This window comes from Ammodytes marinus (genome assembly GCF_949987685.1).
Source record: "Ammodytes marinus genome assembly, chromosome: 15".
NCBI classification, from domain to species: Eukaryota; Metazoa; Chordata; class Actinopteri; order Uranoscopiformes; family Ammodytidae; genus Ammodytes; species Ammodytes marinus.
The window spans coordinates 29,795,496-29,820,293 of NC_137219.1; the positions used below are offsets into that span (position 1 = coordinate 29,795,496).

General features: G+C 41.1%; 1 protein-coding gene across 2 annotated transcripts in view; it reads left to right on the plus strand.

The window, feature by feature from the left end:
* The window catches only part of LOC307261816 (protein PALS1-like), a 138,208-nt gene extending 113,628 nt beyond the window's left edge, over window positions 1-24,580 (plus strand). For both annotated transcript variants that reach the window (XM_080042460.1, XM_080042461.1), the window contains 3 exons: window positions 13,077-13,189; window positions 13,271-13,381; window positions 13,482-24,580. In XM_080042460.1, the coding sequence (XP_079898586.1) occupies window positions 13,077-13,189; window positions 13,271-13,381; window positions 13,482-13,658 (401 nt within the window). In that variant the 3' untranslated portion in view covers window positions 13,659-24,580. The remainder of the gene's footprint in view (window positions 1-13,076; window positions 13,190-13,270; window positions 13,382-13,481) is intronic.
* Window positions 24,581-24,798: the final 218 nt, after the last annotated feature.

Below are 24,798 nucleotides of genomic sequence, written 5' to 3' on the forward strand. Positions count from 1 at the left end.
AAGAGGGAATATAAGGAGAGAGTTGGGAAACTCTTGGAGGGTAAGACAAGAGATGCCTGGCAAGGTGTCAACCTTAGCTGGCCTCCCCAACAACAACTCAGCTCTACCCACCACCAGGGCAAAAGACTGCATTGACATGGCAGAGAACCTTAACCAGTTCTACTGCCGGTTTGAGACATTGGACTACTCACAGGAGAGGGAGAAGCTAATGGAGGAGCTCACTGCTAGGATGCCGGGCTATGTAAATCGGGAGCTGAAGCAGGCGGAGGTTGAGCTGGTGTTGAGGAGGATGAGGCCAAACAAAGCACCAGGGCCAGACCAGATCTGTGGCCGCTTGCTGAAGGCCTGCAGCAATCAGCTTGCTGGTGCCTACTGCCACCTCTTTAACCGCTCACTGGCTGAACACTCTATCCCCTCTGTCTAGAAATCTTCTATCATATGACGCATCCCCTCTGTGCGTTTCAATTAAAATTAAAATTAAATATATATAAATATAGGGGAGAGTGGCCTAAGTTGTGCCACTTTTTACTCAAAGTGAGGCCTTGACAGTAAAGTCTCCAACTCAAATGTTTACATATATTTCAGGGTGTTGTGCATCCCCGGCAACAATAACTTTGGATCTGAAACTAGAAATCCCGCGGAGATTTTGAAAGTACGGGCCGTCCGTGTAAATCGGGGAAGGAAAAAAATCACGGCCGACCCCTGCGATCCGAGAGACTTTACTGTAGAGCAACGTGAGCTGTACACGTCTGACAAATGATAAGTCGATCGGAGTCAGGGGGAAAGGGGCGTGGCCTGGCAAACATTGCATTTTTGAATTACGTTTTTCGCATTTGTGGCGCCCCCTATGGGTTAACCCCGACAAGCTTAGAGGGCCACGCTAGCACATGTCTTCTGCACATATCCTGCAAGTTTCACGATGATAGGACCTACGGTCAACGAGTTATGGCCAATTTGTAATTAAGCCCCGCCCCTGCGTAAACATTTTAGTCAATGGCGGCCATGTTTTCCAAGCTATCCTACTGATATTTTTCGGAGACGTGCGTCATAGTCCCCCGGGGCTTCGTGAGACATTTGGTGTCGATAGAGTAAAACTTGAAAAAGTTGTGGTTAAAACCCTGTTTTTCAGTTTATGCTAATTAGCCGAAAATATTTCCAGGTTAACTTTTATGGTCCAAGAGGCTTTTTTGTAGAGCACCCTATCATACAGCTGTGTGAGAAATGTCAAGTCAATCGGACTTACGGTGTGCGGGGCGCGGCCTCTCAAACTTTCTTCAGTCTGGGTTTAATTATAGCGCCCCCTAGCGGAAATTTAAAAAAAATTCTGAGAGGCTATATTGTAGAGCACCATGAGCTGTACAAGTGTAATCAATTTCAAGTGAATCGGAGTCGGGTGACATTTGTGGCGCCCCCTATGGGTTAATCTCGATAAGCTTAGAGGGACATGCTACCACATGACTTCTGCACATACCCAGCAAGTTTGATGATGATAGGACCTATGGTTAAGGAGTTATGGCCAATTTGTGTATAGGCCCCGCCCCTTCGTAAACTTTTTGGGCAATGGCGGCGAAAAAAATAATCATGGCTGACCCCTATTGTCCGTGAGGCTATATTGTAGAGCACCATGAGCTGTACAAGTGTAATCAATTTCAAGTCAATCGGAGTCGGGTGACATTTGTGGCGCCCCCTATGGGTTAACCTCGATAAGCTTCTATGGACATGCTACCACATGACTTCCGCACATACCACAGCAAGTTTGATGATGATAGGACCTATGGTTAAGGAGTTATGGCCAACGTGTTATTAAGCCCCGCCCCTGCGTAAACTTTTTGGTCAATGGCGGCCATGTTTTTCAAGTTGTCCTACTAATCTTTTACGGGTATGTTTATTGTAGTCCCCCGGGCTTTACGAGAAATTTGGTGTTGATACAGTCAAATTGCAGAAAGTTGTGGATAACACGCTGTTTTTCACTTTATGCTAATTAGCGGGAAATATTCCCTGAAGAAATTTTATGGTCCCAGAGGCTTTTTTGTAGAGCACCCTAACACACACCTGTGTGAGAAATTTCAAGTCAATCGGAGTTACGGCGTGCGGGGCGTGGCCTCTCAAAGTTCTTTCAGTCGGGACTTCATAACAGCGCCCCCTAGCGGAAATGGGAAAAACTGTATAATAGCACACCCCGGGGGGTGGGGACGCACGTTGTGTGAAATTTTTGCATGTCTGCGTGTAACGGTGTGGGAGGAGAAGCAGCTAGAAATTTGAGGCAGAATAAGAAGAAGAAGAAGTCAGAAGTCAGAACTAGAAATCCCGCGGAGATTTGGAAAGTACGGGCCACCCCCGCGCGAATCGGGGAAGGAAAAAAATCACGGCCGACCCTGGCGGTCCCAGAGGCTTTACCGTAGAGCGACGCGAGCCGCTCGCGTCCGACAAACGACGAGTCGATCGGAGTCGGGGGGAAAGGGGCGTGGCCCGGCAAACATTGCGTCGGCGAATGACGGTTTTCGCATTCGTGGCGCCCCCCGTGGGTTAACCTCGACGAGCTTAGAGGGACACGCAACCGCGTGTCTTCCGCACGTATCCTGCGAGTTTCACGACGATAGGAGCTACGGTCAACGAGTTATGGCCAATTTGTTGATATGCCCCGCCCCTGCGTAAACATTTTAGTCAATGGCGGCCATGTTTTCCAAGCTATCCTACTGATATTTTTCGGAGACGTGCGTCATAGTCCCCCGGGGCTTTGAGACATTTGGTGTCGATAGAGTAAAACTGGAAAAAGTTGTGGTTAAAACCCTGTTTTTCAGTTTATGCTAATTAGCCGAAAATATTTCCAGGTTGACTTTTATGGTCCAAGAGGCTTTTTTGTAGAGCACCCTATCATACAGCCGTGTGAGAAATTTCAAGTCAATCGGACTTACGGTGTGCGGGGCGTGGCCTCTCAAACTTTCTTCAGTCTGGGTTTAATTATAGCGCCCCCTAGCGGAAAATACAAAAAAATTCTGAGAGGCTATATTGTAGAGCACCATGAGCTGTACATGTGTAATCGATTTCAAGTCAATCGGAGTCGGGTGACTTTTGTGGCGCCCCCTATGGGTTAATCGCGATAAGCTTCGAGGGACACGCTACCACATGACTTCCGCACATACCCAGTAAGTTTCATGATGATAGGACCTACGGTTAAGGAGTTATGGCCAATTTGTGGATAGGCCCCGCCCCTGTGGCGCCCCCTATGGGTAAATCGCGATAAGCTTTGAAGGACATGCTACCACATGACTTCTGCACATACCCAGCAAGTTTCATGATGATAGGACCTATGGTTAAGGAGTTATGGCCAACGTGTTATTAAGCCCCGCCCATTTGTGGCGCCCCCTATGGGTTGATCTCGATAAGCTTCGATGGACATGCAACCACATGACTTCTGCACATACCCAGCAAGTTTGATGATGATAGGACCTACGGTTAAGGAGTTATGGCCAACGTGTTATTAAGCCCCGCCCATTTGTGGCGCCCCCTTTGGGTTAATGTCGATATGCTTTGATGGACATGCTACCACATGACTTCTGCACATACCCAGCAAGTTTCATGATGATAGGACCTATGGTTAAGGAGTTATGGCCAACGTGTTATTATGCCCCGCCCCTGCGTAAACGTTTTGGTCAATGGCGGCCATGTTTTTCAAGTTGTACAACTAATCTTTTACGGGTATGTTTATTGTAGTCCCCCGGGGCTTCACGAGAAATTTGGTGTCGATACAGTCAAATTGCAGAAAGTTGTGGATAACACGCTGTTTTTCACTTTATGCTAATTAGCGGGAAATATTCCCTGAAGACTTTTTATGGTCCCAGAGGCTTTTTTGTAGAGCACCCTAACATACACCTGTGTGAGAAATTTCAAGTCAATCGGAGTTACGGTGTGCGGGGCGTGGCCTTCCAAAGTTTTTTCAGTCGGGACTTCATAACAGCGCCCCCTAGCGGAAATTCAAAAAACTGTATAATAGCACACCCCGCGGGGTGGGGACGCACGTTGTGCGAAATTTTTGCATGTCTGCGTGTAACGGTGTGGGAGGAGAAGCAGCTAGAAAATGTGAGGCAGAATAAGAAGTCAGAAGAAGAAGTCAGAAGAATAAGTATGGTGGAGAGTAATAATTACGGGCCCTCAATGCTTGAGTGCCCGTACTTAATAAGTATGGTGGAGAGTAATAATTACGGGCCCTCAATACATTGAGGGCCCGTACTTAATAAACTGTTTAAGAAATATAGCTTTCGGAAAAAAAGTTGTCTTGTGGCACAACTTGCCCCCGATGTGGTGTAAGTTGTGCCACAAGAGAGAATGGGGTAAATTGTGCCATTGATATATATCTCATAAACTGTAATGCAAGACAAATCCATTAGACAATCACTTATTTAAGGTTTATTTAAAGTAAATATTTTACAAAGACTGAAGGACAATTTTCTTAAACAAGGCCTAGCAGATCTAATGGTTTTACCTGCAAAGCTCACAATGACAAAGTCACCATCATCATCTTTCTGGCCATCTGAACTCTCATCAGTGGTGTCGTTAAGTGGAATGGAGATGTCACTCTCTTCTGAGCTACTGTAGACAATCACTGTCTTTTGGTGACCAGCGTATACAGCTATGCTAATGGCACAACTCTCAGAAATGTACTTTGCACTAGCTGCTCTGCCCTTGTAGAGCCAACTGCCACCTGGCATATGCGATTCCCCCTCCATTTCTGCCTTTAAATCAAGGCTCAAAACCGATCTGTACACCCTGGTTTTTCCTCCCCATTAGCTATCTTACCTCTGCACTACTATCTTTGTTTATATGTGGATGTCTGGGCTTTATGTCTTTTATTTTTGTTATTGTTATTTTACCTTCATTTTTTACCTACTGAATGCACTGTTCAGCACTTTGGACAGTGCAAACTGTTATAAATGTGCTTTTTAAATACATTTTACTTACTTACTTACTTATAACTCACCCCAGGCCTCAGGCACAAATCACTCCAACCCCAGAATTTTGGATAATAAGCATGATGCAGCAGTTTAGGGCTGACATCGTGCAAACTATATAGACACAAAGTGTAGCATACTAAAGCACTAAAACACTAAAAAAAATGAAAACAATATAATTGTTCAGACACAATAATCAAAAAACCTTGATCATGGAAATGTTACTTTGAAATTTCTTCAATGGTTTTCTAGAAACAAGGGGTGGCACAACTTCCCCACCGGCACAACTCACCCCACTCTCCCCTATATATAATATTATTATTATTATTTTTTTTTTTTTTATAATTCATAATTCAATGCGGGCCGCCATTGGCCCGCGGGCCGCACTTTGAGAACCACTGGCCTAGAAGATCTTGGAATAAAGATGTAATTGGGTAAAAACCTCTTGTATACAGTCGATGGTAAAAAACGCTGTATTTTGGATGTTCTTTTGGCATTTTTTTTTATGTAAAAGGATAACGATTAAATCTATAATTGATCGTTAATTTTCCAGATTAATCGATCAATGAAATTTCTTAAAATGCCCATCCCTAGGCCTGAGTGTCTAGCAGCATTACCATATATGGAAAAATCTGCTTGGTTCACGTCACATGATCCAGGAAATTTGAACAAATGATTCCAGACCGGCGTAGCTATTGTTTAGCACTGTGCACTGCCACCCCAGATGGTCGACAAGGAATACATCTAAATGCATGTGCGTCATTATTTGACACTTAAGTATCATTTAACATGACTATAAAACATTATAACAACATTTATAGGTCAGAAAAGAGGAAAGCATAATAGGTGCTCTTTAACATTGTGCGTGTGGAAATGCTCGTACTTTTAATCTTAGCTGTGAGTTCTACTCATTTTCGATTTTTTTAAGATTTGATTTAACCAAACGTTCCAGTGATCTCAGATCAAGATCATTCACGATTTTTCTTCGATCACATTTCTTCCTTATTGATGATGGTTACCACTATCCTTCCAGGTTAAAGCTGCAGTTGAGAGTTTCAACCGTTGGGATCCCAACGGCTGTTTTCCCAACGCTCTACCTGCTGTAGCTCCTCCCTCCGAACGACAGCTATGCGCGTTCATGTGAATTCAGTTACATTGACAGGAGACAAACACCATGTCCGATTCCGAGGTGATTAAACATTAGTAATAACTACATACGTACATATTGAGCATACATTTTAATCACAGACATACCATGTATGTTAGCTTAAAATCATTGTAAGTGTGCTGGTAGGCCTAACAAAAGTAGCTGTAACAGCCAGGCAAGATAGCAAACTAATTGTAACAGAGCGGAGAGGTGTGTGTGTATCTCCTACTATCTATGCTCCTGCTCTGACCGCAGCGAGAGGAGGGGCTGCTGCGCGAGGAGCGGGCTGCGTGTCAGTGCTCCCGCTGCTCGTTGAGAAGAGGTGATACTTGCTTTGGCGAAAAAAGTCACCAATAACACCAGAAAAAAAGCTAGATTTGTCGCTTGTCGCTGTTTTGAAAAAAAAAGTCGCCAGGGGGGCTGAAAAGTCACTAAATATAGCGACAAAATCGCTTTGAGTTGGCAACACTGAGCACAGGACGAGGGCTATATAGGGCCAGCGGACGTCCTGCTGCTAGCGGCAGGCAGCCTAGGGGCAGAGGAAGGGGACGAGGTCGCGGTCGGAGAGGTCTTGATGTGATAGGGCAAGAAGACATGGCCGGTGTACTTTTTTTCAAGCTCTCTCCGTCTCCCTTTCAGCAGTTAACTTTTCAACATTCGTCTTTCCTCGTTTTTTTGCTGTCTTAGCGGTGTTAGTTTTTGGTATCCTGGGAATGGTAAATTGAGGGTTCGTTTGTGAAGACATTGCTACTCGCTGTCCGCCGTAGTAGCCTAGTGCCAAACAGTAGGCTAGTGTCAGACTGCTAGGGTCGTGAACGCTCACGCAACTGACGCATCAACGTCGTTGCCAAGGTCCCACAGCCAATAAGAACGGAGAATCTGACCTCGCTCTGATTGGTCAAAATTAACATGAGCGGTGGCAATTTTGGGGGGCAGCACACAGAGGCAGGGGGGAGCAAAGTGATAAAAAAATATTTTCAGACCACTTCACCTACATATAGCTGAATGGCTATTATGACAGTTTTGCCAAATATTACAGTAAAAAAACTCTCAACTGCAGCTTTAATAATGCGTTAGACAGTTCTTAACCCAATTTTAGCAGATTCAGCAATCTCCTTAGTTGATTTATTTGCTGATGCAGGCCGATAATTTGACCCTTGTGAAACAGAGAAATATATTTTCCACAACCACAGTATATGTCTTCCAACATGGTTGCTTGAGAAATAAGATACTATTCACAGCATCAGTTAAGGTTGAATAAGTTGTTCCCAGAAAGTGGGAAAGCTGACCAAGGTCCAGCCACTATGGGGCCCATTTTCTTTGGAGGCCAAAAACCCCTAACTAAGACTAACTCAAAAAAATTAATGCGGCGTTTTTGCCCCTCGTAATCTTTGCATGCAACGTCATAAGGTCAACCAAACAAGCGTTCTATCACTATGTGCCCAGCAGCCCAAATCAATTGGCCAATTATAGTAGGAACCATTAAGTCTTGTTTGATGATAACGTAGACAACACCCACAAGTTGTTTGATGACAATTCGATGGGCAACAAAGGGTGTCAGTCCAACATGTAGCCCGCTTCATGGAGTTATACGACGCACTGATAGGAGTAACGCATGAGTGAAGGGAGCCTATTGACTGGACCTTTTCAGGGGCCCAGCATTTTGTTAAAGCCACTACGAGTAAGTCGGCACGTTGACGACACCTTTGAACAAAAGCGGTAGTATTATTACGACGCCAGCTGTCGTGAAGCTGTTTTCTAGCTCGTGCAGGGCGTTCAGATTCAAATAATCAGGAAGCAATATGGTGCGTGTCCGTGTGTTGAAAGCAAAGTGTGAGGGCACCGGACTCTTTTCGGCTCCGTGAGTCTATGGGTGACGCAGCATCAACTAATGCCAGTAAGTGCTAAACACACCTGATTGCAATGAGTTGATGCATTGTCACCTCTCACGGAGCTGAACGAGTCCGTGTCCCCACACAAAGCGATGAACGAGAGATGGCAGTTAGTTAGAATGGATCACGATGAGGTAATGTGTTTATGTTTTAAATAATGACTATTTCAGATGAATAATGGTCATCTGATGATGCTGGTGAGGCAAAGTAAACTTTGTTTTAGTAGGCTACCGCTCATTCATTTAGGAGTAAACACTGCAGTCTACGTTCGCTGCGTGAAATTGTGTATACGTTGCTTGGCAACGCCCTCCCGCCCGACTATCACTCTCCCTTTTCGCTTTTCTTCATTGCATTTTCTTTTTTTTCTTTTATGGTTCAGCCCCGTTATCAGTCATTATGACGACAAACAACTGTCTCAAACAAGGCTCCCGCTCCCCTTCCCTCACCTGGAGGGATAGGCTTCTCAAATCGCGTAACTGCGCCACACTGAAATCTGTGACCAATACGGATATGTGACCATAGAGCATGCACGCGTGAACCGAAAATCGGACTGGGTGTACGACCAGATCAAATGCAGTAATAAAAACTATATAAAAACGTCTTTCTTTGCACTGATGGTCTCGTTTGCTGTTAAAGGTAATTTATGATTATGAGAGGAAACATGAGGCTGTTTAAAAGATATTTAAAAGTTACTCGTTGCCGCTTTAACTGATGGAGTGTTCTTACCTTTTTGCTTGGTTAAATCCAGGTGGTGACTTTTCTTTTGGCCAGGCAATGTATAAATTGGGACCAAAACTGACTGGAGTAAAGGATGAGACTGCAAATGAATATTTCATCAGAATGTTTGAGCAAAGTAGTCTGTGTAGTTCAGTCCGTATACACAGATAATGTGCACTGTGACTGTTGGGATGGAAAGAGCATTAACCAATAGCACCTGATTGATTAATTTTGACTTTGACTTTAATGTGAAACCATTTCTTTTTTACCTTAGCCACAGTCCGTATCTCAGGCAACATTTCCCAACTTATTTATTTCTCTAAACCATAGTCACCAACACAGTGTGTCTTTTTTGGCATACACTTAACCCATTTATACTGGATGCTGCGCAACGCAATAATGTATCTCCTGCCGGCTGCTGCGTGGCGCAGCATTGTTGTTTTGTCGTCAATTTCATGGCGCTTGCAGCATAGAATGCACTGTCATTGGTTTAAAATCACATGAGGTGGGTCTTGTTGATTTTTTAAATCCACGTGACAACCCAAATGTTGTGTGGTTTGCCGAAAATAACGTCAATAAAAAAAAGCTGTTTGGACCAGCTGATCGGCTCCCGACAGCGAGAGTGAGTCTAAAGCCAGTGATAACTGAACTAAATTATCAAAGAAAAAGCTATCTCTTCCTCCCTCTATCCGTCTATCTTTCTCTCTCCACTGCACACTCAGTCACTACTTAGGAAGCAGGATTATAACCTCATTTAGCACATTATTTTTAAATATTTTATATAATTTCTTCTTTTTTTTCTATCTAATTTTGACGATTTTTTGAAAAATTTGTTGGTTTGTTAGTGCTAAGAGAGCATGTTTTAAAGCCACTAAGATTAACTTTGTCCGTTTGCGGCCCCTTTGGACAAAAGCGGTAGTATTTTTACGACGCCAGCTGTCGTGAAGCTGTTTTCTAGCTCATGCTGGGCGTGCGAGATTCAAATGATCAGGAAGCAATATAGTGCATGTCCGTGTGTTGAAAGTGTGAGGGCACCGGACTCTTTTCGGCTCCGTGAGAGTGGTTAGTGACACAGCATCAACTAATGCCAGTCAGTGCTACACACACCTGATTGCAATGAGTTGATGCAGTGTCACCGAACTACTCTCACGGAGCTGAAATACTCATACAGTTAGTATGGATCACAATGAGGTAATGTGTTTATGTTGTTGTAAATAATGGCTATTTCAGATTAATAATGGTCATCTGATGATGGTGAGTAGGGTTGCAAAGGGGTGGAAAGTTTCCGGTAAATTACCGGAAACTTTCCACGGGAACTTTCACTCGGGAATTTTGGGAATATTCAAAATTGGAAATTATAGGAATTAACTAAATGGCGGTAATTTAAATGATTTTTTTGTTCATATCCAAACATAAATCTAAACATTTAAACACTGTTTGGTCATAGGCAGACATCCATGCAAAATAATACAATTAAAAAACATTACATTTGAACAGATTTATTTGTAAGAAGAACTTTATAATTTTTTGATTATTTTATAAACAATCAATAATTTCACTGAACAACAAAAAGATGAATGTTGAGTAAAATATAACTCATCTGTCTAACCCCACCCATTCAATAAATAAAGTCAAATGCCCCCCCCCATGTGATGGAGGAATGCACAGTGCATGTAAGGGGTGTGGCCTCAGTACCCCTGCAGTAGGATGTGTGCTATGTACAATTTGCCAAGTGTACTTGCATGAAATCTGGTTGTTTTAGTCAAGATTATGCTAAAATATATTGTCCCCAACTGTATTTAAAATCACAGTTTAAGCCTCTGTAAACCTGGTCTAGTAAAAATCAATATACGATATCAAGTTGGGTGTCTCAATAAACTTTAAAAAAATTCTGATTTGAAATTAAATGTTCATAATTGTATTAAAACTTAGTTGAAAAAATGTTTTTTACAGTCTAGAACGTTTGCCTGGACTGAAATAACATAGTTAGGAGAATTTAGTGCATTGGTTTGCTTTAAATTTAGTAAATTCCCATTTATTCCCGTTAATTCCCATGGAAAGTTTCCAACTTGAAAATTCCCGGAATTTTGCAACCCTAATGGTGAGGCAAAGTAAACTTTGTTTTAGTAGGCTACCGCTCATTCATTTAGGAGTAAACACTGCAGTCTAGTTCGCTCCTGTGAAATTGTGTATACGTTGCTTGGCAACGCCCTCCCGCTCGTCTCCCTTTTAGCTTTTCTTCATTGCATTTTCTTTTTTTTCTTTGATGGTTCAGCCCCGTTATCAGTCATTATGACGACAAATAACTGTCTCAAACAAAGCTCCCGCTCCCCTTCCCTCGCCTGGAGGGATAGGCTTCTCAAATCGCGTTGTTGCGCCACACTGAAATCTGCAACCAATATGTGGATATGTGACCAAAGAGCCTGCACGCGCGAACCGAAAATCGGACTGGGTGTGCGACCAGACCAAACGCAGTAATAAAAACGTCTTTCTTTGCACTGATGGTCTCGTTTGCTGTTAAAGGTAATTTATGATTATCAGAGGAAACATGAGGCTGTTTAAAAGATATTTAAATGTTACTCGTAGCTGCTTTAATGAAACCTATGAACCTTACCTTTTTTAAATGTCTTTTATTTTTATGATTTTATGTGCTACAGAGGCTTAGATATTACGGTTTTGGTAGACGTTGACAATTCGTAGTATTTTTTCAGAAAACACTCAGAAGATAAGGACATGTATCCTAGATTGCCATATGAGTCAATGGTTTAAAACAGGATTATTATTATTTCTTCAGGTGTGAAATGCTTCTTTATACTTTAGGGGGCCATGCTTCTCTCAACAACCTTCACCACTTTATCCATGGTCTATCGGATACAAATCGGCATTTTTGTTTTAGTTATATAGAGAAATGGGGACTCGCCAGTATGCTGATTGTAGAAAACAGTGTCCGTTAATTTATAATGGTCCTAATTTACTAACATACACACGTTGGTAGGAACACATTTGGCTTGTACGCGTGTCATAAATCCAACAGGGATTTTCCATACTCCATTAAGTAAGAACATTTCCACGACATTTCAAATTCGATCAGCCACCAGATTATGCATACTTAGAATATAATATTGATAACAAATCCATTTGTTATTGCAATTATTAAAATAATAATTTTTTCAGACTGGAGGAAAATGTACTGGTACTGGTACTTATAGTGTGCCTTGTGTGACTGTAGAAAGAGTATAATAAGACTGAGTGGAAAATTTGCTAAAACAGACCTACTCGACTCAGCTCAACTCGGTTTTGGTAGCAGCACGGGTCGTTTTCCACTGCAAATAGTACCTCCTGAACGTGGGTGGGGTCGTCATACAAAGGGGCAGAAAGGCGACTCCGGAGCCAAGTAGCAAAGTTGAAATTATGAGCAGTTGTTGTGCTACTAACTGAACCAACCGCCAAAAATACGGATGGAAAATTTTTAAGAAATACCCCCCTTGTATCTGTTTGCTAAAAGAAATAGATGAATATTTCGACGTGTCATTAAAAGGGAGGATTGGTGTCCCGATGTGTGACTCAGTCAGCTGTCGGGATGCGTCACGTACATCCTATACACGTAAACACATGAAGTTCATAAAGTTGATGTTTTGTGCTTGTTTCAGGATACGTGTTTTCAAATGCAAGCCTGAGCCTGAATAAGTTATTGAGTTAATCAGTGCAGTCCGAGGCTTACAAGTAAGGTAATCGGTCGCTATCATTTCTGTCCCACCTGGCTAATAGGCTATATAGCTGCTAGCTGCCCTACATGTCTCCTCTCGTGTCGTGTACAGTATGTTTAAAGTAACATCCCCAACAACCAACACAACTGGGTGAGCTTAGCGAATATATGGACATTTCATTTAGTTTTTTCGGATCTGTGATGCAAATCAAATGAAGGGAGCCAGAGAAGGCTGCAAGCGGCGAGACAAAATACACTCAAAGTCCCAGAGAGTTTGGGAGTATATACATGGACCTATAACAGAATGAAGCCGGTAGTCTCTGGCCAATCAGTGGCAGGCAGTCTGCAGACGTCACCTTTTAGCATAGGCTCAGCTCTCTTGGAACCTCGAGCGACCAGGTACCAGGGACCATGTTTTTGCGGTGGAAACACCAAAAATGCGAGCTGAGCTGATACCACGCAGTGGAAAAGCGCCATAAGTATACATTTCAGACTGGAATGAGAGAATTCATTACAACATACAACTAATTTCTCACATATCCAGTGCTATAAATAAAGTATAACTTTATCAAAGTTATACAAGGACATTTGGCCCAATTGATACCATATCAATGCATGAACAAAATGCGATAACATGTATTTTTTCCCCAATATGGTTTTCCCAGGAAAGCTGATTGAGTCTGGTGAGTTTGAGAAGAACCTGTATGGTACAAGTACGGACTGTGTGAGACAGGTCATCAACACTGGGAAAATCTGTGTGCTCTGTCTGCATACACAGGTTGGTATACACATTGACTGAGCCGGGTTGCTTCCCAAAAAAATGTAAATAGTCCTAACATCGTCTGTTTGTCTCTTTTAGGCTTTAAAGGTGCTTAGGGGATCAGACTTGAAGCCTTACATCATCTTCATAGCTCCACCATCTCAAGAAAGACTCAGAGCCCTATTGGCAAAAGACAACAAGAATCCTAAGGTTTCTGTCTAACAGTCTACTGTGTCTGTTTCAACTCAGTCGAAGATAAACGTCCCTGGTGTTTCTAAAATGTTTGCCTTTTGCCTTGTCTTGTGGACAGCCCGAGGAGCTGAGGGACATCATCGAGAAAGCCCGGGAGATGGAACAGAGCTGCGGTCACCTGTTTGATGCCGTCATCGTCAACAGCGACCAGGACAAAGCCCACAACGAGCTGCTACGACTCATCAACAAACTGGACACTGAACCCCAGTGGGTGCCCTGCTCCTGGCTGCGCTGAAAACACACACACACACGAGTCATGAAGTAGACAATTGAGTTCACATTTCTGGAGATTTAACTAACTGGAACCTGAAATGTGCGAGAAAGTTACGTACAACGTAGTGTTGGGCCACTGTTGGGGGCGGAACGAATTGGACATTTTGAGAATTGCACATTTTATGAGAAAAAGTTGTAATTCTATATATATATATATATATATATACATTTTTAATGTTATAAATAAAACAACCCTAATATTACAAAATAATATTTAATGAGGAAAAGTCATTATAAAACAAAAAAAAGATGTGATTTAACTTGAAAAATATTTTAATATTTCATAAACAAAGTCATAATGTGGCAATATTGAGTAAAGACGGTAATTTTTTTTTTTTTTTATTGTTATTTTCCAAGTCCATACATTACAGTCAATAATAATAAATATCAATATACTCACTATGCCGTTTGTAAATGTACATTTATAGCCACAGAAAAGTATCAAAGGCCCAGTAAGCAGTACAAAAGTGAGCAAGGACACATTAAGACTTTATACATACTGTATTATACATATATTTTTTTTAAATATAGTAAAATAAGAACAAGAACAAAATAAAATAGACAAACATGTTGGGGTAAACCTCAGTGACACATAAAGCCCTCTACAGAGGGAAAATAAAAGAAAACAAACCGGACACACAAATCCACTTTAGACAAATGAAGGTCGTATTGGTGTTATCCATCTTTCCCATCTTTTCAAAAAAGTTTCCTGTTGCAGTCTCAAAGCAAAAGTAATCCTTTCCATCTTAAAAATATTATAGATAATGTCAATCCATTCCTCCACATTAGGTTTTCCTGGTTTTAACCATCTTCTAGTAATAGCTTTTCTACTAGCAGCACTTAGGATCCGAAATAAATATTTGACATTAGAAGAGACATTTTCTGATGTTATGGCACCCAAATATAAAGACTCAAAATTAAATAGAATGTCCGTCTGAAAAATGCTTCGCACAACTTTATGAACTTCCTGCCAAAATGGAATCACTGATGTACAGGACCAAAATATGTGAAAATTATTTGCTTCGAGGCACCACACTGTCGCCAGCATGCCGAAGAATAGTGCTTTTTTTGAGCTGGAGTAATGAAAAACCTTACAAGGGTTTTCCAACAAAACTCTCACCATACAGTTGAGCTGGAAGTTTTCCACTGTGTCTCACATAAGTTTTCCCAATCTTCTTCCTTTATAACAATGTTTCCTTCACGTTCCCATTTTTGTTTTACATACAGTGAACTACATTTTGTTTGTTGTAACCCCTTGTAGATGCTTGAGATAAGTTTCTGGTTAGAGCCAGCAAAATAAGCATCTGTAAACACTTTTAACAGAATATTATCCCAGCCTACTTGTGTACACCCCTTCTGTATTTGGTCAACATAATGCCAGACCTGAAGGAATCTGTAAAAATCATCCTTATCCAAGCCAAACTGCCTCTTCAGATTTTGAAAACTATTCATAATCCCCTTGTGCAAAAATTTGCAATATGCTGTTAAACCTTGCGAACTCCATCTCTTAAGTCTAGCGTCCCATCTTTTAGGCAAAAAATCTGGATCAAATGCGCACCATCTCAATACCTTTACCGCATCCTTCAGGTTATTTTGAGCTATTACCTTGTTTCACATCTTAAGTGACAAACATATCCATGGGTTCCCCAATTCCTTTAAATTGTTCAATAAGCCCTTATCCCCAATTGCAGCCTGGATTGGGAATACATCTGATATAGCAACTTCAATCTCCTTCCATCTAGCACAGTATTCCGGGTTGCACCTGCATATTTGAGCAGCAGTATAGTAATCTTTTAAGCATGGGAGAGCGACTCCGCCCTTGTTTTTTTGCCAATTGTAAACTCTGGTATCTGATTCTTGGTATTCGTCCCTGACAAATGAACCTAGAAATATGCTTGTCCCACTCCTGAAATTGTTGGTCAGGTATATCTTGTGGAAGGGATTGAAAGAGGTACAACAATTTCGGCAAAATAACCATTTTGACAGATTCCACACGTGATCCGAAATTAAGAAAAGGTATATGGTCCCATCTCCTTATGTCTTCTCTAATCTTTTTGTTCAGGGGGAGATAGTTAAGTGAGAACAATTTCGTCAAATCTATTGGAATGTTCACCCCCAAGTATCTAATAAAATCCGAATCCCATTTCAAGTTATACTTATTTTTCACATTTACAGAGGGGTTATAATTAAAACAGAGAATTTGTGTTTTTGGAACATTCAGCTTATATCCAGAGAAGGATCCATATTGTTCCAAGAGTTCAAATAACCGTGATAAAGATTGCTCGGGGTCGGTTAAATACACCAATACATCATCAGCAAATAACGAAATAATGTGTTCTCCCCCATTCATAGTGATTCCTTTAATATTTTCGTCCTGAATGATCCATTGGCTCAGGGGCTCGATAAAGATTGCAAACTAGAGGGGGCTAATTGGGCAGCCCTGTCTTGTTCCTCATTCTAATGAAAAGGGGCTGGATACAGCCCCATTTATTTTAATTCTCGCCCTTGGGCTATCATAGAGAGCTCGTATTGTTTTAATAAAGGTACTATGGAATCCAAATTTGTCTATACAAAAAAAAACAATTTACGCAATCAAAAGCTTTTTCTGCATCTAGGCCCACTAATACTGCTTCTAAATGACATTCTGTTATATGGTTAATTACATGTAGTGTCCTTCTGATGCTATCTTGAGTCTGTCTTTCGCCAATAAATCCCGTCTGGTCAAGGCTAATAATTTGTGGCAACAATCCCTCTATTTGTTTGGTTAGTATATGGGTAAAGATTTTATAATCCTGGTTCAACACACTTACTGGTCTAAAATTACCACATTCAGACTTATCCTTCCCCTCCTTCGGAATTATAGAAATTACCGCCTCCCTCCAAGAGGGGGGGTATACTGTTCTCTTTAAGAACCCAGTTAAAGGTGGACTGCAACACAGGAAGCAAAGAACCCTCCATGACTCTGTACCATTCGGAGGGAAACCCGTCCGGACCTGGAGCCTTATTTGGTTTAAGATGTGATATGGCTGAACAAATTTCTTTCTCTATTATTTTAGCTACTAGATTCCTACTTTGTTCATCATTCAATTTAGGCAGATTAATCTTCTGAAAGAAATCTTCCATTTTCTCTCCGTCAATTTGAGGTTGGGAGTATAGCTTTTTATAGTATTTCTCAAAACAATCCTGTATTTCTTTTAATTTGTAATGCATAGAATTAGTAATAGGATTTTTTATTTTATGAATTGAATTCTCTGCTTGCTGTTTTTTCAGCCTATAAGATAATAATTTACTGGCTTTTCCGCCCCCTTCATAATATTTCTGTTTTGTAAAAATTAACTTTTTTTGTATATCTTTTGTATAGATCTCATTTATTTCATTCTTTTTCTTCCTAAGTAGCTCTCTAATTTTTTGATCATTTGTGTCTTTGTGATTTTGTTCTAATTGTTTTAATTCCGCTTCCAACTGAACTAACTCTTTTTGCCTTACTCTCTTTAGGTGAGCACTATATCCAATTATTTTGCCCCGAAGCACAGCTTTACATGCATCCCATAATATTGGAGGGGAAACTTCACCATTATCGTTCTGTTCCAAGTATTCAGCAACATCCTTCTTAATTTGTTCCTTCATCTGATTAAGTACAAAAGTGTTTAACCTCCATAAGGTGTCTCTCCGATACTGTTCAAGATTTAACTTTAAAGGTCCCATATTATGCTAAATGCACTTTTTAAATGTGTTCCAACATATCCATGCGTCCACGGTGTGCCTAGAGACTGCCAAAATATCAAAAAAAATAACAATCTCTCCTTTTCTCACTCTCCCCTTTTCTGAAACCCCCACCCCTCCCCCCAAAAACACTCCAGTCAGAATTATCCCCTTTTCTGACCTCACAAACCGTAAAGCCAGAAGCTTCCACTGTGCAGCCCACACCCCTATTTCTTATTGGTCCACGGCCCTGACAGACAGAGGGCGAGGCGTATCTGGCTTCGCTTCCGGACAGGGGGCGGGGGGAGCTCAAAGATTGTATATTTACGAGGGGACCTGCAACTCTTTTTTTAAAAATAGGCCATTGTGAGATTAGCTGAACATCAGCATAGTACAATAAATTATCTGAAAGTTTTTTTCAGCAAACAATTAAAGAAAAACGTATTAGGGACCACTAAGACCATATAATATGGTGTATAATAGAACCGAAAAGTGTATAATATGGGAGCTTTAAATAAATGGGGCTATGGTCTGAAAGGTCCATGCTCCCCACGTCGCAGCCACCAACCCTGTTTAGATATTTAGCAAAAGTAAGAAAATAATCAATCCTCGAATATGCCAAATGTGGATTTGAAAAAAAAGTGTAGTCTCTCTTTGAAGGATTTAACTCTCTCCAGATATCAATTAAACCGATTTCTTTCATAGCCATATTGATTTTTTTGTTTGTCAATTTGGGCTGGGATGTATGTGTATTTGAAGAGTCCAGTTTGGGATTTAATCTAATGTTGAGATCTCCCCCGCGGATTAGAACCCCATGGGTCTCCGCTGTTATCAAATCAAATATCAGTTTAAAAAACTTCCAGTCAGAATTAGGAGGAGCGTAAATATTTAATAGTGACCAATGGGCCCCCTACATTTCCCCTCACAAAAATAAATCTTCCCTGTGTCCTTTTTTTCAAAAATGGGTTCGAAACTAGTCTTGTTGGAAATCAATATTGCCACCCCCCTTCTATGCCCAGCAGTATAAGATGATGAGTACTGATGTTTGAAGCCCAATCGTTTTAATTTAGCATGTTCTGTATCCGAAAGATGTGTTTCCTGTAAAAACGCCACCTCGACTCTCTGTCTTTTCAGTTTAGTTAAAATCTTACTTCTCTTATTGAGATTGACTAGGCCATTCACATTATAAGTAGCTATTTTAACTGATTGCATTCAGTGTACAAGAAAGGTAAAAAAGATAAATGAAATAAACCAAAAACACACCTCCATATGTAACATAAAGAATCACAGGTTTCACCCCACAAGCTGCAAGGAACAGCAGCAAAAAACTTCAGCAAAAACTGCCACAACACACAGAACACAATAAGAACAGTAAAGGCAGAAAATAAGACTTCCAACTGGGGTCTTAATATTGACCCTGAAGAAGCCCTGATGGTAAGAGGGCTCTGAGGTAAAGCCTCCCCCCTATCAGGTGAGAGAGGGCCTTCATGCATGATGTCTCTGTCCCGGCAACATATAAAGAAAAATCCCCCCGACGTTTACGTTATAATCGTAGTTGCTTAGCCCATACACTGCTCCTTTAATAAGCAGGACATGTTAACAGACATAATTCCTCCCAGAGAAAAAAAAAGAAGAAAATATCCACTCACCGGTCTCACCCGTTATATTCTGAGCAAACTCGCGTACAGCAATTTTCAGTTAACTTACAGTCACCCTGAGTCCTGGCGTCTAAAAGCCTGTAGTTTTTCCTTAAAGTCCGAAGCCTTGCCAGCTCTGTCCCGGTTCCCTGGTCTCTTAACCGCTCCAAAAGCGACCCCGGGTGTTTAATCACCGACACCGGGAGCCCCCCCTTCGCCATATCCTCCGTCGCCTCCTCCGCCGAGCCGTACATCACAACTCCCTCCTGGTAGAAGACTCTGAACCTGGCGGGGAACGGCGTCTGAAATCGGATTTTCTAATCCTTCAATACCGCTTTCGCTTCGGCATATTCCCTTGGCTTTTTCAAGACATCAGGTGCGTAGTCGTGATCCAGATTGACTCTCTTTCCGAGGTGTTGAAATCCTCGCTTTTCCCAGGCCGTTCACAGCAGCTCTTTCATCCTGTAGCTTGACATCTTGACAACGATGGACCTCGGGCGGGGCTTCCCCGGGCGGCTTCGGTATCAAGGCGCGGTGAGCCCTTTCCACTTGTAGTTCAAATGCGGCCGGGAGCTCCAGTCCCTCCCGCAGCAAGCACATACACCACCATCGACCAGTGGCGTGGCGTGGGGATTTTTTTTGAGGAAGCTAAGTGAGACAACACCTTTAATCTACATGTTTATTGGAAGGTGGGGGACAGAAAAGGGTAGGCTACGTCGCAGCTTGTATTTAATGTAACTACAAGAGCTATTATAGCGCCTGGTCACTTTACCAGGACTTACACGCCTGTAATCTGTCCGACACCGCTCGTTCGCTCTCTCTCTCTCTCTCTCACTCACACACCTCCTTATCGTCTTATTAAATTATACATTGTATTATAAATGCACCCCCCCACCCCGACCGGAATGCACAACTAGCCGCTTAATGCCCAATGCAGATTCGAATTCATTCACAATATAATTAGGGGACGTTTTAGGCTATTTTAAGTTTCACGTTCACGTGAGACACGACTCACACAATCAGTTGTAGGTGCTTGACATACACACTTTCGAGACATCCTTTTCGTTTAAGCCAAATATTCATTACAACACTATAGCCTACTTAAGACAACCCAGAACAACTTCAGTGGCCTACCAATGCAACTTAATCCAGGCAATCAAGGCACAATTAGCAATAAAATAACACAAAACACAACACACATAGCTACACAGACAGTTAAGGGAACAGTTAACCCGCGCCGGGAGAAGGTGTGTATTTTACTCACTATTTGTAGAGGAAGGCCATTAGCTGAAGTTTGCCGCTACCAGCTAGCCACTCGGTGCAGACATAGTTCTCCTCACGGAAAGTGCGATAAACTTTCTTTCTCTCCACACGCATTGGCCTGCCGTCAGATTTGATTTTTAATGGCTTCTCAATTGGCAGTTTGGTAAAATAATTTGTTACTAAATACTCAAAATCTCCACCCTCCATAACTGTTCTTGCTAATATGATAACAATGCAAACATGCTAATCTCCCGCTATTGTTATTGTTGTTAAATTTCAGTGACGTTGATAATGATCCTTTGATTTGATTGGTGTGAAGCCAAAGGCCGAGTGGCTTCCCTTGGCACCCTCCTGACACCCTCCTGACCAATCACAGGAGGGCAGTGTCCTCACCTGATTGGTCAATTCTTTTTCTTTTTTTTACCAAGGGAAGCCAGCTCGGCCTGGCTTCCCTTGGCTTCCTCGCAGACATACAGTGTGCAGGGGCGCTGTTTCGCGCATTGTGAAATGCTCAACGTGAGGAGAGAAATGGGGAAGAAATGACAGCAACACAGCACCAAAGATTACCGAAACTGTTAATATAAATGTTTTTATTGGATGACAACTACAGCCTAAAAAACAGGGAAGCCTGGCTTCCCTTGGCCTCCGGGAGAAAACGCCACTGCCATCGACGTGGGAATTTTCCTCCGCTCCCTCTTTAACGCCGTGGATTCGATATTCTCCCATCTGGAGCGGCCCTCTAAATCCGTTAGCTTAGCGTCCAGGTGTATCTGAAGGTGTAGCAGCTCCTGCACGGTATCCTCCGCCACTTGTAACTGTGTTTCAGTCGCATCAATCCTTCTCTTCGATCCTAGTATTGGTTTTGTTAATTTCTTCCCGAATCTCTTTCAGCTGCTGACTGTTGTCTTTTCTGAATTCTCTCAGCTCTTTGAGTATGAGGCCAAGGTCCCCGGTCTCTCTTTGACCCACTTTGAGGTGTGTACGCGTGTCTTCTTCATCCTCCATTACGCTACTAGGCGAGGGAGTTTGGCTAGCTCCATCGCCGTCGAATAACTCCGTCTGCATTGACTTTTTATTTTTTCCTTTAGGCATTCTCAAGACCCACTAACTTAAAGCAGCTCCGAGTAACATTTAAATATATTTTAAACAGCCTCATGTTTCCTCTCATAATCATACATTACCTTTAACAGCAAACGAGACCATCAGTGCAAAGAAAGACGTTTTTATATCGTTTTTATTACTGCATTTGGTCTGGTCGCACACCCAGTCCGATTTTCGGTGCATGCTCTATGGTCACATATCCATATTGGTCGCAGATTTCAGTGTGGCGTAGCAACACGATTTGAGAAGCCTATCCCTCCAGGTGAGGGAAGGGGAGCGGGAGCCTTGTTTGAGACAGTTGTTTGTTGTCATAATGCCTGATAACGGGGCTGAACCATCAAAGAAAAAAAAGAAAATGCAATGAAGAAAAGCTAAAAGGGAGAGTGATGGGAGGGCGTTGCCAAGCAACGTATACACAATTTCACGGGAGCGAACCTAGACTGCAGTGTTTACTCCTAAATGAATGAGCGGTAGCCTACTAAAACAAAGTTTACTTTGCCTCACCAGCATCATCAGATGACCATTATTCATCTGAAATAGTCATTATTTACAACAACATAAACACATTACCTCATCGTGATCCATACTAACTGCCGTCTCTCGTTCATTCGCTTTCTGTGAGGACACGTAATCTTTCAGCTCCGTGAGAGGTGACACTGCATCAACTCATTGCAATCAGGTGTGTGTAGCACTGACTGGCATTAGTTGATGCTGTGTCACTAACCACTCTCACGGAGCCGAAAAGAGTCCGGTGCCCTCACACTTTCAACACACGGACATGCACTATAGCCTATTGCTTCCTGATCATTTGAATCTCGCACGCCTTGCACGAGCTAGAAAACAGCTTCACGACAGCTGGCGTCGTAAAAATACTACCGCTTTTGTCCAAAGGGGACGCCAACGTGCCATGTTACTCGTAGTGGCTTTAAATCAAACTGTAAACTATTTTTTTTCCAATATTCGGGTTGAAGTGGGTAACTTTGACTCAAATTGTCAGGAGCACGTTCTCTAAGCTGCCATCGCCTGGCTCGTCCAAAGACGGTTATTTCTAGAACAAAATGCTGTAATTTTAAGGTACAATTTTTCCATTGGATCCATGGTTACATGTATCCTGATGGTCTATATATTTATAGTGTACAGTATTTACATGGGTTTTGAGACTGCACTGTCTATAACAGATAATGGTAATGTTGTTTAAATGAGCTTAATTACCAGCAGAGCCATGATGTTCTTTCAGTGTATAGCAGCTATGATAGTTTGCTGCCTTTCATTTAAAAAATTAAAAAACACTGAACTGTATTTTTCTCTGATGTCATGCACATGTGTTCTGTGTGTTCTTTGGCTCAGCTGTCAGGAGGACACCAATTCCCACCTGTGCTAACTCCAAAACGCACCCAGTTGTATTATTAAACCTGTAATTTTTTTCTTATTCTTTACTTTATTATAAATTATATTATTCGCTGCTCTATTCTATATTGTTTGCACAATAGCCCCCCTTGTAATATTTTATACTTCAAAATTTTACAAGTTGTTTTCCAGTAAAATTAGGACTGTCGTGTGATATTAACTTTTCTGTAAAATATAAGTGTCAAATGTTTTTTTACTCAAAATTGCACCAAAGTTTTGGTTTATAATATTTTGACTTTCTTGTTATGTCAACCTGATTTCTAGTCAAATGTACTCAATTCTACAACACTTGATATGTTGTTCATGAAACAATCTAATACAATAGATATATCTTCTAAAAAATTTACTTTATTCTCATTTAGATAGATTTTTTTCCTTTAAAAAATTAGGACTTCTATTAACATGAAATTTGTCATTAAAATATGACTGAGCTCAACTATCCCAACATACATTTTAGCCTGTACATATACATCAATTGTATCTTCAAAATAACTAAATTTATTATTAAAATTTTCTAACATAAACTTTACTTCATTAAGGCTTAATTGAGATTGAGACTTATCTTTATTTCTGTTAAATATTGTTTCTCATACAATCCCACCTTTATTGTTGAATTATTATGACTTTCCTTCATATTCAGACTTTATTCTCATCATTGGTTTCTCAAAAAATCAAATTGTACTTGTTTTTTTATTAAATTCCCACGAACACTCTGTTTTACTAGATACATACTTACATACAAACTCAGCGCACAACCAGCATCTTGTAGATTGTATAGACCTGGTGGCACTGGTAATGATAAATACATAAAAAAATATATATATTTAATCTTTTGACTGTCTTGATAAGGAGGAAACCTTCCACAAACCGATCATGGATTTAGCCTAACTAATAATAATGTTCTTATTTAGCGGTGACATTTATATCACACTGATCGCTTTCTTAACATCACAATTCTTTTTTGGTCATCTTAACTGAAAGAGCCGTTTATTCTCAGAAATGTGGGGCCTTATTCATGATGCAACCTTTGACATTATCCTGTGATCACTTCCACCATTGTATTATAATATATATACTGTATATATATTATATATATATATGTTTATGTTGTGTTGTTCCCGGGTAAAAAAAACTGGACATCAATTACTTATTGAAATCCACATTAAGCCACCAGATCACCAGATTTTATGCACTGAAGAACATACATTCTGCATTTCATTGTCATGACTGTTTTATTTGTTTTGCTTGTTTTTCTGACATTATGGATTTATTCTTGGTCTTTACAGTGGAGTCTGTCTGATCACATTTGAGTAGAAATGAACTCTGATCCAGAGCTCTGAGTGTGTGCGGGTAACAAAAACATGAGTTGTATGTTTCAGTTGGGTTCCTGATTGACATATGATGCTGAATTTATAACATTCAATGTGCTTTGGGGTGTGTTTATGTGTTTATCTGTGTCCACTTGTCTTTGTGGACAGTGCAGGAATATTGTGACCTTAAGTAGACCTGATACCATATCACATCAGAACATTTATATATTTGAAATGATAAAAATTGATTTATGAAGTCCAGAATTCAACAATGAGATGGCAGGTTTCACCTCCCTCTACGCCCTGCCATTGGAAGAGGAGGGCAAGGCTAAGTGGAATTCACTGTATAGAATGTAACTTTAATTGATACCACTTTTTTTTCGTTTATCAGATATCACTTCCTGAGAAAATGTTTGTATGAATTTTCACACTGAATAAATAAATAGATGATTAATGAACATAAATGGCTGACTTTAAGGTTTCTTGATAGTCCAGGCTGGTTAGGGTCAGGGGCCAGAGTTGCAATTTTTATTCAGAAAATCTTATTTTAATTTACTGCCATGACTGTTTTGTGTACGTTTCTGAGTTAATGTGACATGTGTGAACATCATAGGACACATGCTCACCATTCAAACTTTGAGGTCAGTGATTCTTGAGAAGTGGGACAAAACAGGTTACAATG